This window comes from Stegostoma tigrinum, chromosome 32 (genome assembly GCF_030684315.1).
Source record: "Stegostoma tigrinum isolate sSteTig4 chromosome 32, sSteTig4.hap1, whole genome shotgun sequence".
NCBI classification, from domain to species: domain Eukaryota; kingdom Metazoa; phylum Chordata; class Chondrichthyes; order Orectolobiformes; family Stegostomatidae; genus Stegostoma; species Stegostoma tigrinum.
Genome location: NC_081385.1, coordinates 29922634 through 29938598, shown reverse-complemented (window position 1 = coordinate 29938598; position 15965 = coordinate 29922634). Strand labels below are relative to the sequence as shown.

At 41.7% G+C, this 15965-nt stretch overlaps 1 protein-coding gene across 4 annotated transcripts in view; it reads right to left on the bottom strand.

The window, feature by feature from the left end:
• Positions 1-15965, bottom strand: part of robo3 (roundabout, axon guidance receptor, homolog 3 (Drosophila)) — a 515549-nt gene that overhangs the window by 73088 nt on the left and 426496 nt on the right. For all 4 annotated transcript variants that reach the window (XM_059639127.1, XM_059639125.1, XM_048562049.2 and 1 more), the window contains 4 exons: positions 10686-10854; positions 4044-4210; positions 2703-2824; positions 573-789 (listed from right to left, as the gene is read on the bottom strand). In XM_059639127.1, the coding sequence (XP_059495110.1) occupies positions 573-789; positions 2703-2824; positions 4044-4210; positions 10686-10854 (675 nt within the window). The remainder of the gene's footprint in view (positions 1-572; positions 790-2702; positions 2825-4043; positions 4211-10685; positions 10855-15965) is intronic.

The following is a 15965-nucleotide window of genomic DNA, read 5'->3' as shown; positions in this document are numbered from 1 at the left end:
CCATCCCTTCCTCCCTCCCCAAGCCGCACCTCCATCTCCTACCTACTAACCTCATCCCACCTCCTTGACCTGTCCGCCTTCCCTGGACTGACCTATCCCCTCCCTACCTCCCCACCCATACTCTCCTCTCCACCTATCTTCTTTTCTCTCCATCTTCGGTCCGCCTCCCCTTCTCTCCCTATTTATTCCAGAGCCCTCACCCCATCCCCCTCTCTGATGAAGGGTCTAGGCCCGAAACGTCAGCTTTTGTGCTCCTGAGATGCTGCTGGGCCTGTTGTGTTCATCCAGCCTCACATTTTATTATCTTGGATTCTCCAGCATCTGCAGTTCCCATTATCACTCACACAACATGATGATTTAAGTGTCTGAAAATGGTTTATGCCAACAACTGGTTTGTAGTGAACGGGCAGCCCAGAAATAATGTGCATGACGTCCTATCCAATTGCTCAACAGACTTAAAAATCGAATACAATAAAAGATGAGTTGCCAATTCAGTATGAGCCTATTCTAACGTAACAGCCCAAACCCATTTTAAATGGAGCTTGAGCTCTCAGTTTGTGCCCAGGTCCTACCTTCTTCTGGCGTCCGTATCGTGACAGATTCACTGTCCATTCCTTGGAACTCATCGAAATATGGGCGGATCTTAATTTCATACTCGGTGCCTTTCTTCAAGTCAACAAGAATGGTTGTGCGCTCGGCTGGAGATTTCACATCCTGGACAAGCCAGGTGCTAGTCTTGGTTCGGTACATTACACGGTAACCCTGAATAAACTGAGCCTGGCGATCAACCTGTGATGTAAGCATCAGATGGATTTCATCATCAGAATGTGTGCATTCATATTGGAGAAAAAAAGGATTGATCCTAGTATATCTTAAACAATAGGGAAGCTTGGAACTTAGAGTTTCAAAGAGAGTGTTGGGCTTGTGGAATTCATTGCCACAGAGTGCAGGGGAGGTCGGGATGTTGGATGCCTTCAAGGCAGAGATCGACAAATTCTTGATCTCAAAAGGAATCAAGGGCTACGGGGAGAGTGCAGGGAAGTGGTGTTGAAATGCCCATCAGCCATGATTTAAATGGCGGAGTGGACTTGATGGGCTGAATGGCCTTACTTCCGCTCCTATGTCTTATGGTGTTATGGTCTTATTTAGGGGTGCACGTAATTAGATCATTCAAAAATCACAGGGGCAAAAAGAAATCAAAAATGGTTAATGAAGCAGAGCTTTTACACCTCAAAGTCCACCACACCTTAAAAAGGATACAGTGGGCTAGGAGGAAATTGTGTGTAAATTCATCAGAATATTAGCAGGTCTCTCAGGAGTGTACACTGACCTCACTCATATTCCCTGGAAAGAAGGTGGTAAAAGTTAGATTTGGTTGAGGATTTTGAAAATGATTTGGTAGGGTGGATGGGGAGAAACTTATGTGGGGACATAAACTTAAAGTCAGGGGCAAATCTTTTCGGATTTGAAATCACTTAGAGTCATAGAGCATGGAAACAGACCCTTCAGTCCAACTCGACTATGCTGACCATATATGCTAAATTAATCTGGTCTCGGTTGCCAACATTTGGCCCATATTCTTCTAAGCCCTTCCTCTGCATCTACCCATCCAGATGCCTTTTAAATGTTATCACTGTACCAGCCTCCACCACTTCCCTAGCAGCTTATACCATACACACACCACCCTCTGTGTGAAAAAGTCACTCCTTAGGTCCCTTTATATCTTCCCCTCTCAGCTTAAACCTGTGCCATAAGACAATAACCCCTATAGTTTTGGACTCCCCTACCCTGGGAAAAGGCCTTCTTCTCTCTTCTTCTGTGTGGTAGAAATGCTGAACCAACGCCCAATAAAAAGAAGAGGTGTTGGCCCAAAAAACAATTTTAAATCTCAGATCACTGGAACATTAACACTATGATTATGACCCAGTTTAGAGAGTCAAGGCGAGAGCTCGGATACAGACCAGGTATGAAATTACAGAATGGTGAAACAGTGTTGAGGGACTGAATGGCCCCCTTCTGTTCCTATGTTTCTATTTATATTCCACCAGCCAAAACACTCCCAAATAATATAACTAGTAAAACGTTCAATTTTCCTGTCTCTGGAGCAGGAGTTCCTTAGAAGGGTATACTGCAAACATCTATGGTCATTTACTTGGGACACCAGTATGTCCCGTACGTTGCAGTTTTACCTTGTTGCTTCATCAGTTTCCAATTCATCAGGAGGATAAATGCTGCTCTGCTTTCTGCAGCCTATTGCTAGCATCAGGGTCTTTTTTCTTGGTTTGTTACTTGGCCTTTCTTGTTTGGGCTGAAGATGAATAAGCAACATCTCGGCCATTTCCTACTTCTCCCTCTACGCTCAAGATTCTGAACTATATGCATGTGTATTTTTATTTCATTCAAGGTCATTGCTGGCTGGAATAACACACATGAAGAAATGACATGTAGGGAAAATTGTATCAAGTTTATGATTGCCCAAGTATCTTCAGTGATGTGCATAAGAAAGACATGGACAGCACTCGTGACTGAAGTTACTTGTGGTTGTGAAATGCCTCTTTGATCAGACACTATGTCATAATTGAACAGATGGAAAATATAAAGATTTTAGTGGCTGCTCATTCTTCTCCTAGCACGCTAACTCTCAGCTTGCCTTACCCCTTTAAGTGACATGGCTGTGGGACATTGCCGTATTCACTACTTACTGTCCAGGTGACCTGGATGGTTGTGGATGTCAAGGTGACAGGAGGCTGCAGCTGCAATCCCACCTCCCCGAGCTCACGTTGTACTTGCCGATGGTCCACCCCCTGTCCCGTGGGACTTACATCTGTGAACAATAAGGAGAAGTAATGCAATAAATTTGTGCTAATACATTTAAGTGCCTTAGTATCTACTAACAGTTATGCTAAGTACTTTAATGGTCCATTGCAGGATTAATTAATCAATAAGAACAACTGCGGCAATGCAGACGCTGTCTAGGAGTTAAAAGTAATGGTGCATGCATCAGTTACGCATTTAATAATAACTTAAATATCTATAAATCCACAAACATTTTCATTATCATTCATTCGTAGAATTAATACAATGGCAAGTATAAATGGAATACTGGAGTAACTAGCTGTAATCTAATCAAAAATAGAATAAGCTACTTGGTTCAAATTTAACTGAGACATGAGTTTACTGCCTTGAGTTGATTTCTTGCAACCTGTATTAGCATTGTTTTTTGAATGGCATTAATCTAGCTCCCTCACGCTGTTGCCCTTCGTAGAATCTCCCAATTACTTTACAATGATGATGATGATTATGAGATAAGCTATATGTTTTGATTTTTGGTGCACAGCTTCAGAAGATTTTAAAGACATGGAACATCAAAAGACAAGTGAACTCAGCATCAAACAGTATTTCTTCTTACTGATCTTCAAAACTACTTTGTTTTTATTTGTTCACAGGATGTGGGTATTGCTGGGTATACCAGCATTTACTGCCCATCCCTAATTGCCCAGGGGGCAGTTAAGAATCAACTATGTTGCTGTGGGTCTGGAGTCACATGTAGGCCAGACTAGATAAGGATGGCAGTTTCCTTTCTTAAAGGACATGAGTGTATCAGATGGGTTTTTCCTGACAATTGACAATGGATTCACAGTCATTGTTAGGCTCTTAATTCTACAATTTTATTGATTTCAAATACTGCTATCTGCCTTAGTGGGATTTGAACCCGGCTCCCCAGAACATTGTCTAGGTCTAATAGTGTAGAGATAATACCACGAGACCAGCATCTCCCCCATTTGCAGTGGAGCTAAAACTTGCAACCTTGCAAATCAACAATGGAAATCACAGCCCAGAACTGAAGATTAACTCCATGCAACACCATCATCAAAGTGTCTGAATCTCATCAAGTTCCTCTTGTTCTCTCCTTTCTAGCTGCCAGTTTTAGAGCAGAATTGGACAAAGACACTGGGCAAGCTAGTCATGAAGTACTAAGCAGCATGTCAAGGTGGATGAAAACTCACAAGCTGGCAGTGAAGACTGTATTAAACATAGCTTACCTTGTGTTCGGACAGGTTCAGAGATGGGGCTCGGATCTCCCAGTCCGTACATGTTGACTGCACGTACAATGAACAGGTAGATAGTGTTGAGATTCAGACCAGTCACTGTGTGTTTTTCTCCTTTCACATACTCGGCCACTGTCTGCCATGTGCTTCCTGCAGATTGACTGAGGAAGAAAGAACAGGTGATAACCTCTTGCACTGTCAACACTAGATTTTAAAAATATCGTCTTTCACAAACCAAATGATTGCTTGAGTGCATCATTAAGCAACAAAGTCTCAACAGCAATTTTGTCCTGTTTTGCTTGTTGTCAAAGCTTCTTCTGAAATTTGTGGACTGTTCTGAAATGAACTTGCTGTATAGTTTTCTGTGAATTTAGTACACACCCAACATTAGAATATGCTTTAAACATGAATCAACAAATTAATTACAGACTGTTTTTCAACACTAGCTTATTTACACATGGCTATGCAATACCATAATTCCAAACAGAGGCTTCATTGGCTGAAAGTCACAATTGAGGCCAATTTCTCAGCAAAACAAAGCTCAAAATATAAATGTTGACACCATCATCTGAATGCTTGATGTGTTTTAATGTCTCAGACTGTTGCTCCCCCACCCCTCCGCCCAGTTTGTCAGTACCCCTTCCTCAGATATTCATGATGTTAAATAGTACTTTATTTGGAAATAAATTTATTCCAACACTCAGTGATATTTTTATTTGCTATTCTTATGTGCAGTCAGAGCCTAGACCACATAATCCATCACACAAGGTCCCTTCAGTGTTTAAAGTTGATGGATGTTCCCCTGTTATGCGTTTGTCCTATGATTCAAAATGAAGGTTGCCCTGGGGTGTCAGGAGAGAAAATGAGAGTCTGTTAGACCTCAAGGCTCTGCATTTATATAGCTTTTAAAACTGTAATGTTGTGTGAAGTTGCTTCATTGTAATTTCTAAATCAGTTAGTATTCAAAGGATTCGATGAAAACTTTATGGCGAACGTTAATCTTGGCTGGGAATTGAAAGGTTATAAAATCTGTGGTTAACCAACGTCTGAACTATTGGGTTTATGTTTTTACACATTACATTTCACATTAATGGTTGGTTATAGGGGCACTTCATTATCCCACTGAAAATCAAAGGAGCTCAAGTTCTCAGTTGCTCTTCTATTTGCCCACTGACCCTCTGTTCTCTTTGTGCTCTTAAAAAGGGATCAGTTTCACACAATGCGGGGTATAGCCTTAAAGATACAATCCCATGGGCTTCTAACTGACCACTTCAGCATGACTAGAGGCCATTCAATACTGAGAAACCTGCAAGGTTTACCTTTAATGTTCTTTTTCTTAAGGCAAGCAATATTAGTGATGGAGAGTTAGGGTTACTTTCCCAGTTTATCTCTGACACCACACTAAGGCTAATTAATAAGACAAGAGCCCATGGTGCTCAGGGTAGAATATTAGCATGGACAGAGATTTGGCTAATTGTACAATATAGAGAGTTGGGATAAAAGGGGCATTTTCAGGATGGCACTTTGCATCTAATGAAGTGCAACAGGGACCAGTGCTGCGGCCACAATTTTTACAATATGTACTAATAACTTGGATGACAGAACGTTTGTACTGACAAGATTGCAGTTGACACAACAAAAAAATGGCAAGACAATTAGTCAGGATGACACAAGGAGTTTCAGAAGGATATAGACAGGTTAAGTAAGTTGTCAAAAACAGATGGAATATAATGTTGAAAGATTCGAGGCTACGTACTTTAGTATGAAGAATAGAAGAGCTAATTATTATTTAAATGGGAAAAGACAGCAGAAGGCTATAAGCACAGAGGGATAGAGGACATTGTATGAATCACAGTAAGTTAGCATCCACATTCAGCAGGTAATAGGGAAGGCAAATGAACTATTGTTGGTCTTTATTTCATAGGCAATGCAGTATTAAAATAAGGAGGTCTTGCTAAAACTAGACAAGGCTCATATCTCGGCTGGAATACTGTGAATAGCTTTGATCTTTGGAGGCAGTCTAGAGAAGGTTGACTCGGTTGATTCCTGGTTTGGAAGGATTTTCTTACGAGGAGAGGTTGAATAGGTTCAGCTTATACTCACTGGTGATTAGAAGAATGAAAGGAGACTTTATTGATTCCTTATGATTCTTAGGGGGCTTGACAAGGTAGATGCGGAAAAATGGTCTCTGCTAGTGGAAGAGTCTAAAACCGGAGGGTATAATCTCATAAAGGGAGTCACCCATTGATGAGGGGGAATTTCTTCTCTCAGAGTGCAGTAAATCTGTGGAATTATTTCCCTGAGAGAGGGCTGTCAAGGCTGGATCATTAAGTATATTCAAGGCTGACAGGTTTCTAATCATTAAGGGAATCTTGGGTTATGGGGAACAAACAGGAAAGTGGGGTTGAGGCATAATCTCAGGGAGGGTGAAGCAAACTCAGTGGGCCAAATGGTCTTCTTCTGCTCCTATATCTTACAGTCTGTTCTAGACAATTAAGAATACCAATTCCACTTTATCCATTTTTCATCCAGGCTGGGAATACACATCGAAAGATTACATACTTTCAGACCCTGCTTCCATCACCAATAAAATAAATAGGTGGAAAATCATAATTTTGGAATCTTCTTCTGAAAGCACCAGGAATGGACCCAGTGGAATTTTTTCCAGCCTAGTGTCTAACCGCAGCACATCCAAGTTGACTTTGAAATCAGCCTGGATACCACCTCATACTTAAATGTTCCTGGTATTTCTTTTCACTATTTCTGAAGCTAAGTATTTGATTAATTAAGGAAAGATGATATTCTAATAATAATGGCAGTGTATGAATAATCCAGAACACTTCTCTGGAATATGTCATCAAATTTCAGGTGACACACTTTCAACTCAATTATGAAATCTGGAATATAAGGTTAGTCTCAGTAACAATCACAATGCAAACTATCATTGGATGTAGCAAAACAAAACCTATCTGGTTCACTAATGTTCTTTAGGGGAGAAATCAGACATCTTTTCCTGGTTTGGTCTACACATGACTCCAGGCATTTGCCAGGTATGGTTGACTCTTAATTGCCCTCTGAAAGCCTTGCAAGTTGTGCAGTTCAAGGGCAATTCATGGGTAATCAAGGTTAGAAACTAGCCCTATCAGCGATGTTCATATCCCATTTAAGCTTTTCTCGTTAAAGAATAGCTGTGCTGGGGTAATCCTAAAATGAAAATAGGTGCTGAATTGACGCTATCCTTCCTCAATTTTTGGAGGATCCCTGTGTCCGGCAGGATATAAGGACATTAGAAATAGGAGCAGGAGTAGGCTAGCTGGCCTGTTGAATCTGTTCCACTGTTCATTAAGATCATGGCTGGTCTTTTCGTGGACTCAGCTCCATTTACTCACTGGGTCCTCATAACTCTTAATTTCTTCACTGTTTAAAAATCTACCTTTGCCTTGAAAACATTCAATGGGCTAGCCTCAACTACTTACCTAGACAGGGAATTCCATAGATTCACAACCCTTTGGGTGAAGAAGTTCCTCCTCAACTCAGTCCTAAAAGACTTCTCCCCAGGGCAGGATTGACTGCCACGAGGGGCCATAGTTTTAAGGTGTTAGGAGGAAGGTATAGAGGAGACGTCAGAGCAAGGTTCTTCACCCAAAGAGTTGTGAGCGCATGGAATAGTTTGCCAGTGGTAGTCGTGGAAGCGGAGTCATTAGTGACATTTAAGCGACTGCTGGACATGCACATGAACAGCAGTGAATTGAGGGGAATGTAGGTTAGGTTATTTTATTTTTGGATTAGGATTATTCCACGGCACAACATCGTGGGCCAAAGGGCCTGTACTGTGCTGTACTTTTCTGTGTTCTATGTTCTATGCTCTAAATCTGCGGCCCCTTATTTTGAGACTATGCCTCCTAGTTCTAGCTTCACCTACCAGTGGAAACAACCTCCCTGCTTCTATCTTATCTCGGCTGCTGAACCTCACATTCACTGATAATGCCTGTGGCTGAATTTGAACATACATTCGAATGTTAAAAAGCTGCAGCCTAGTTCACTAATCTCCATTCTGTATCTATTGCTGCAGTTCTTTCTCAGCTTATCAAACACTGATAAGCATTAGTGACTGTGAAAAAGTTGACTCAATATCCTTGCGTATATCAACAAACTTGAGTAAAAATGATTTGCATGCTCAAAAACTAAATTATCTCTCCAGTCATGGTAAATCCAGTATTATTTACATGACTGTAGAAAATGCAGTTTGCAATTGGAATTGAGATCCTAGGATAACAAAATCGCAAGGGGTCTGTGCCGAGTAGATAGGGAGAAACGATTCCCAGTAAAAATGGATCAAGAATGAGAAGCAACCAATTTGAAGTAATTGGTAAAAGAAGCAAAATGAAATGAGAAAAACAAGTGTTTAAGGTCTGGATACCATGTATTTCCTCAGAGTGTGGTGAAGGCAGGTTCAACTGATGCATTTAAAAGGTAATTAAACTGTTATTTGAAAAGGAGGAATGTGCGGAAGTTACAAGGAGATGGTGTGAGGATGGCACTTAAGAGAATTGCTCTTTCAAAGAAACAGTGCAGACACAGTAGGCTGAATGGCCTCATTCTTAGCTGTAATATTTTAAGAACTGAACATTCCACCAGATGGTCACTTGACAATCCTCTATTCCATTTCTGCCAGATCAGCTCTCAGGCTCTGGGTTCTGCATTTTATTCTTTAAATCTTTCGGTCTCTCAAACTTTTCTTCTTCAAACTTCTTTCGAATCTACCTTTCTGAGTAAGGTTTTGAATTGCCTGTCTCATGAGCCAATTCTTTCAATCATGTCAGTTTTTTTTAGTGTAATGAGACTCATGTGAAGCAGCCTAGGACATCCGTCTTGTGTTAAAGGTGCTACCTTTATAAATGCAAATTGTTGTCTCCGTCGGGATGCGGGAGAGGTGTGTGAATTGTCCACAGGAAGTGGAGTTTAGTCCATTTTCAAGGCAACACTTTTCATTCTTTAATCTGGCCTGACCTTAGATTTCCAACATTTTCTTCTTTTTTAAATGCCACTAACAAAATATTGTGAAGAGATTATCTACAGTTAAAGGTATTGTCAATTTTTTTCATGAAGCTTTGGCTATAATTTCTAATGATAATCTGCCCTTACTTAGTGACTTTTGCCTTCCTTCAATATTCAAACATCTTGAGGGATGTTGTGGCAAATGAAACAAAAACAAAGTTGCTGGAAAAGCTCAGACGGTCTGGCAGCATCCGTGAAGGAGAAAACAGAGTTAATGTTTGGGGTCCGGTGACCCTCCCTCAGAACTTTCTGACATGTTCTGAGGAAGTGTCAACGGACCCAAAACATTAGCTCTGTTTTCTCCTTCACAGATGCTGCCAGACCTGCTGAGCTTTTCCAGCAACTTTGTTTTTGTTCCTGATTTACAGCATCCGCAGTTCATTCGGTAATTCACTTGGAAATGTGCACTGTTCCTATTGTCATCAAAATCAACACTCAACTCTTGTTACCACTTTAGTTTGAAAATCATACGATGAATTATCTTTTCTCGTACTAAGACAAGGAGAAGGATCATTGTCTGCCATGTTGGAAAGGCTGTGTTGGCATTAGGTAAGGCAAGTATTCAGTCTATTAACATTGCTGCTTTTCGCTGTCCCAGCTCACTCTTGAATGAAGTATTGGATCGGCCAGTGCCCTTGGAACTGTGCTCCAATAGAACCACGTATTCAGAAGATGAATATGGCTGAAAGGAGAGGTGCTGTTGAAGTGTTTTTTTTTAATCTTAACTCATTTGGACAAATGCAAGAATGCCAAACTTCAAACAAATAGCATAAATTATATAAACTATTTTATCAATAACAAAAATATATATCATACTGATTGTATAAGTTGTTGTGATCATCTGCAAATTGGCATTGCTGCACTTATTCTGATCAACTTCAATTAATGTGTCTCTTTTCAGAAACATTCAAAAGATATTAGGGAGTCGATAACACTAAATGTAAGTGATTGAGGGTGCGGTTTGTTTTTAGAATTCTAGCGAGTCAGATCCCTCTCTCCCATATTGATTCTATGACTTGGCTATACTCATGTGGGTGGAAGCTCAGCAAAGGCTAGACATGGAGTCTTGCTCAGCCATTGCCCGGGCTCCCATCTTGGAAATAGTCACCTGGATCTGAAAATGAGCAAAGGCATTGAAAGAGTTTGGAGAGAGGAAAAGAAATCAAACAAATTATTGTTTGGTCATTTATGATTGTTCTATTATCTCTTGCATTGAATTAATGTGTCATAACAAAGACAGAGTGTTTCTTCAGGAATGTTGCTGTTGGGTTTCCAGATTCCTCTAATGCAGCCTCCCAAGAAAGCTATGTTGGGTCAGCCTTATAGCCTTTCCCTCATAGAGCAGCAGATGTCTGACAGTAACTCAAGGCCACTCTGGTCATGTTTTGTGGCAGCCAAATCTCTCTTTGTGCACCAACACATTCCCCACCTGAGCGAGATTCATAAATCTGCAAAAGATTAGCACCTAGAGCTACTGCTCTCTAAATAACATCCTGCCCATGTCTGCAGGGATGCGAAGCCTCTCTGCGTTGACATTAATTCCCAGGTTTTCCCAACTACTTCCCTCCCTTCGTGTACCTGAACGCTTCGATGATATACGACGTGACTGGCGAGCCTCCAAAGTGCTGGCTTGGTTGCCATGACAAGGTGACACTATTACGGGTGACGTCTGTGATCAGTGGTTTAGATGGAGGGCCAGGCAGTAGGTCCGGTTCTGCTGACAGGGTGCGTGTTGGGCTGCCGCTTTCTGAAAAGAAAGTGTCACTTTTTAACCAAATGTCTTCACTGTTCGTTGAATCACCAGTAAACCCGTCTCACAGCTCCAATCAATTACTGGAGGCTACACACTGTAACTAGGTTACAATGTAGTTGTTCACATCAAACTTTAGTGGGCAGAGGAGAAAGCAGGACAACAAATAACCAATCAGACTGGAGAACATGATATATGCTTCCCCTGAGTGATTATTCTGAAGTTTACATTTTCCATCAGGTTTCTGCAACAATCAAACTCAACTGTAATACATCCTGTGGTTATTGTCCAGATGTTGGTCAGGAGGACTTTACAAAGTGCAATGGGCAGATGGTGCCTTTGCTACATCCGACACATAGGTCAGAGTCAGGTCGTCCTCATTTTATTATCAGTCAATTTTTCTAAGCGTGGTTTGATACAACTGAGTGTCTTCCTAGGTCAGCTCAGAATTAGGCGTTGCTTAAGAGGCAACTACATGGAGCCACACTTAAGCTAGACCGGGCAACACTGTCAGATTTACTTTCCATTGAATCAGATGGATATTTACTACAAGCTGGTAGTGCCGTGGTTATCAGTGTGGTAATTATTAAGAAATTTTAAAAAACATTTTAATCAAATTTATTAATTGAACTTAAACTCCCCAGCTGCTGTGTTTGGAATTCATGTCCCCATATCCATGCCCCTCATGATTTTATAAACCTATATAAGGGCACCCCTCAGCCTCCAATGCTCCAGGGGAAAATAGCCCCAGACTGTTCAGCTTCACCCAATAGCTCAAACTCTCCAACTGTGACAACATTCCTGCAAACATTTTCTGAATCTTTTCAAGTTTCACAACATCCTTTCCATAGCATTGAGACCAGAAATGAACGTAGTATTCCAGTAGTGGCCTAAACATTATGCAGCCGCTGAATAGCCAAGGTCTTTTCCCCAGGGTAGGGGAGTCTAAAACTGGAAGGCATAGGTTTAAGATGAAAGGGGAAAGATTTAAAAGTGACCTAAGGGTCAGCTTGTTCAAGCAGAGGGTGGTGTATGTGTACAAAGAATTGCCAGAGGAGGTGGTGGAGGCTGGTACATATTTTGGAGACATCTGGATAGGTATATGAAGAGGAAGGGTTTAGAGGGATATAGGCCAAATGTTGGCAAATGAGATGAAATTTATTTAGGGAATCTGGTTAGGATGGACAAGTTGGGACGAAGGTCTGTTTCAATGCTGTACAGCTCTATGACTGTGCATTTTTCCAGGCCTCTCTGGAATTTCTCCAGTAACACTGCCACTGTACTGCCATCCCCTGAAATGTGAGATTTAAGGTTTTCTGTCTGCTGGACACCCTGGCGCCCACTGCAAACTATAGAAACATTGTCAGGAGCACTACAAACATTGTTTACTCCACATCACCCACACCTGTAAACACAGATACAGACCCTGGGAATGAACTCATGCTCTGCATTCCAACAGAGTTAACCACTCATGGACAAAAATGTGCTAACACAACAAAAATACAGTTTGGAACAAAAATCTGGGAACGAATTCAATGAAAGCACTCACACCGTTCCTTCAAAATCCATTGAATTTCCCTCTGACATTATCTAATAGTGCCTCAGTTTCAAAAGCATCTTCTTCTGAGGCCAGTCTGGTAGATGCAAGGCTTGTCAGGCTGTGTTATGAAATGGGCTGGAAGCTTCAGCCCGGACCCACTAACTGGCAAAAGCAAACGTGTATGCAAGTATCCCCCTCCCATGCTGCAGGCCATTAACATCTAAGTGCCCTATAGGCCTCCAGTACACTGTCCTCTTCAGTCTTTGTTTTAGAGGCCATTAAGTTCGGCAATGCACTGCACAATCAAACATGTTTGTTTAACCCCTGACCTGCCCTTATTCTAGGTCAGGTTGTGACACTGAAAATCAAACAGTTGGTGATGTATAGGAAGGTGAGTTCATTTAGGAGCAATTATAAGGAAAAAGCCGCTATTTATCAGAGGCTGTTCATGTTTGAGTCAGAGCTGTCTCACAGGCCAACAGCTCCTCACTAAGCTGCTCTCTCCTCTGTCATAGAGCTGTACAGCATGAAAACTGATCCTTTGGTCTAACTTGTCCATGCTGACCAGATATCCTAAATTAATCTAGTCCCATTTGCCAGCATTTAGCCCATATCCCTGTAAACCCTTCCTATTCATATACTCATACAGATGCCTTTTAAATGTTGTAATTGTACCAGCCTCCACCACTTCCTCGGGCAGCTCATTCCATACACACACCACCACCTGTGTGAAAATGTCATCCCTTAGGTCCCTTTTAAATCTTCCCCCTCTCACCATAAACCTATGCCCTCTAGTTTTGGATTCTGTTACCCTCAGGAAAAGACCTTGGCTATCCATGTCCCTCATGATTTTATAAACTTCTCTAAGGTCACCCCTCAGCCTCTGATCCTCCAGGGAAAGTAGGCCCTGACTATTCAGTCTCTCCCTATAGCTGAAACCCTCCAACCCTGGCAACATCCTTGTAAATCTTTTCTGATCCCTTTCTTGTTCCACAACATCCTTGCTAAAGCAGGGACACCAGAATTGAATGCAGTATTCCAAAAGTGAGCTAAAAACATGTTGTGTACAGCTGCAATGTGATATCCCAACTCCTAAACTCAATGCACTGACCAATAGAGGAAAGCATATCAAAACGCTTTCTTCATTATCTTATTATCTGTGACTCCACTTTCAAGGAACTACGAACCTGCACTCTAAGGTCTCTTTGTTCATCAACACTCCCCAGAACGTTACTGTCAAATGTACAAGTCCTGCCTTGATGTGCCTTTCCAAAATGCAGCACCTCACACTTATCTAAATTAAACTCCAAATGCCACTCCTCAGCCTACTGGTCCATTTGATTAAGGTCCTGTTATTCTCTGAGGTAACCTTCTTGTCTGTCCTACACCATCTGCAAACTTACTAACAATACCTTCTATGTTCACACCCAAATTATTGATATACTTGGCAAAAAACAGTGGACCCAGCACTGATCCTTATGGCACACTGCTACCTTCTACCACCACTCTCTCTCTCCTACCTTTGAGCCAGTTCTGTGTCCAAATGGCTATTTCTTCCTGTATTACGTGATTTAACCTTGCTAACCAGTTTACCATGAAGAACCTTGTTGAACGCCTCCTTGAAGTCCATATAAATCACATCCACTGATCTGCTTTCATCAATCCTCTTTGTTACCTCTTCAAAAATCTCAATTAAGATAGTGAGACTCGAATTCCCATGCACAAAGCCATGATGACTATCCTTAATCAGTCCTTGCCTTTCCAAACACATATAAATCCTGTAGCTTGGGATCCCTTCCAACAACATTCCCACCACCAATGTCAGGCTTACCGGTCTATAGTTCCCTGGCTTTTCCTTACCACCTTTCTCAAATAGTAGCACCGTGTTAGACAACTTCTAGTTTCTGGCATCTCACCTGTGGCTATCAATGATACACATATCTCAGCAAGGGGCCCAGAAATCACTTCTCCAGCTTCCTACAAAGTTCTAAGGTACACCAATCAGGTCCTGGGGATTTATCCACGTTTATGCATTTAAGACATCCAGCTTCCCCTCCCCTGTAATATGGACATTTTTCAAGATCTCACTATTTATTTCCCCACGTTCTCTATCGTCCATATCCTTCTCCACAGTAAACACTAATGCAAAATATGCATTTAGTATCTTCCCCATCTCCTGCATGTTCCACATATAGGCAGCCTTGCTGATCTTTAAGGGGTCCTATTTTCTCCTTAGGTACTCTTTTGATCTTAATGGATTTGTAGAATCCCTTTGGATTCTCCTTAAAGCTATTTGCCAAAGGTATGTCCCCTTCTTGCCCTCATGATTTCTCTCTTAATTTTACTTCTACTGCATTCATACTCAAGTAACAGCACTGCGGATCCTAGCTGACAGTATTCGAACCGACGAGGGAACAATCCCAATGGATTTCCAATCCATCACCTTGACCACTCAGCCACCACTATGTCTACATCTGCCCAGGACCATTCCTTATCCTTCTCCCAGCTCCTGGTCTTGTCCTCTGCATAAGACTCACTCTCTGTTTTATTGGTCGATCTTAGTTCATTCTTCCAGTTCGTGAAAAATTGTCAGAATTTGGCATCACCAGGAAGGCCAGCAATTATTGGTGGTGGTTCTTCTTTATGGATTGTTATAGCAGGATGGTTTGATGAACAAACTGAAAGTGGGTAAGAACCATTCATGTTGGAGTGTGAGATAGTGGCCCAGTCCAGGGGAGAATGGAAGGTCTCTGCTTCTGAAGAGCAGTCAGTAATTTTGATAACAATCCAACACATGTCATTCTCTTGTGTGTCATACGAACACGTGAAACAGGTGTAGTGGAGGAAATAGGAATGAGTGGTTTTGTTTCCTGATTTTCAGGAGCAAATTTAAATTCTCAAAATACTGCTGGTGGGCTTTGATTGTGCTGAGATTACTAATCCAGCAGCATGACAACTAGACTACAGACTGTTGTCAAGTTTAGTAGTGCCAGTAGGTCATTCACTATAATATTAACTAAGGAATCTGAGAACAAATCGTAGAATCCCTACAGTGTGAAGCAGGCTGTTTGGTCCATCAAATCCGAACCAACCCTCTGAAGAGCATCTCATCCAGACAGGCACCCCCCCTACCCTATTCCTGTAACCCTGCCTTTCCAATCCCAAGCTAGTCCACCTAGCCTGCACATCCCTTGTCATTATGGGCAATTTAGCATGGCCATTCCACCTTAACTGTGCACCTTTGGACTGTGGAAGAAACCAAAGCATGTGGAGGCAACCCATGCAGATCATGAGGAGAATCTGCAAACTCCGCACAAACAGTCACCCAAGGGTGCAATCGAACCCTGGTCCCTGACGCTATGAGGCAGCAGTGCGAACGACTCAACCACTGTGCCACCCTTAATCTTAAAATTGGTAGTGGCACCAGATAGCCATTTTGTTGGAAATATTGGAGAGTCTTCATTGCCCTTATGTTTATTTGGTTTGCTTTATCACTACAACTTGTCTTATTCTGAGAGCAGGCCACTTGCATCTGCAGTTCCTCCTTTCCATTTAGTGTATATACACA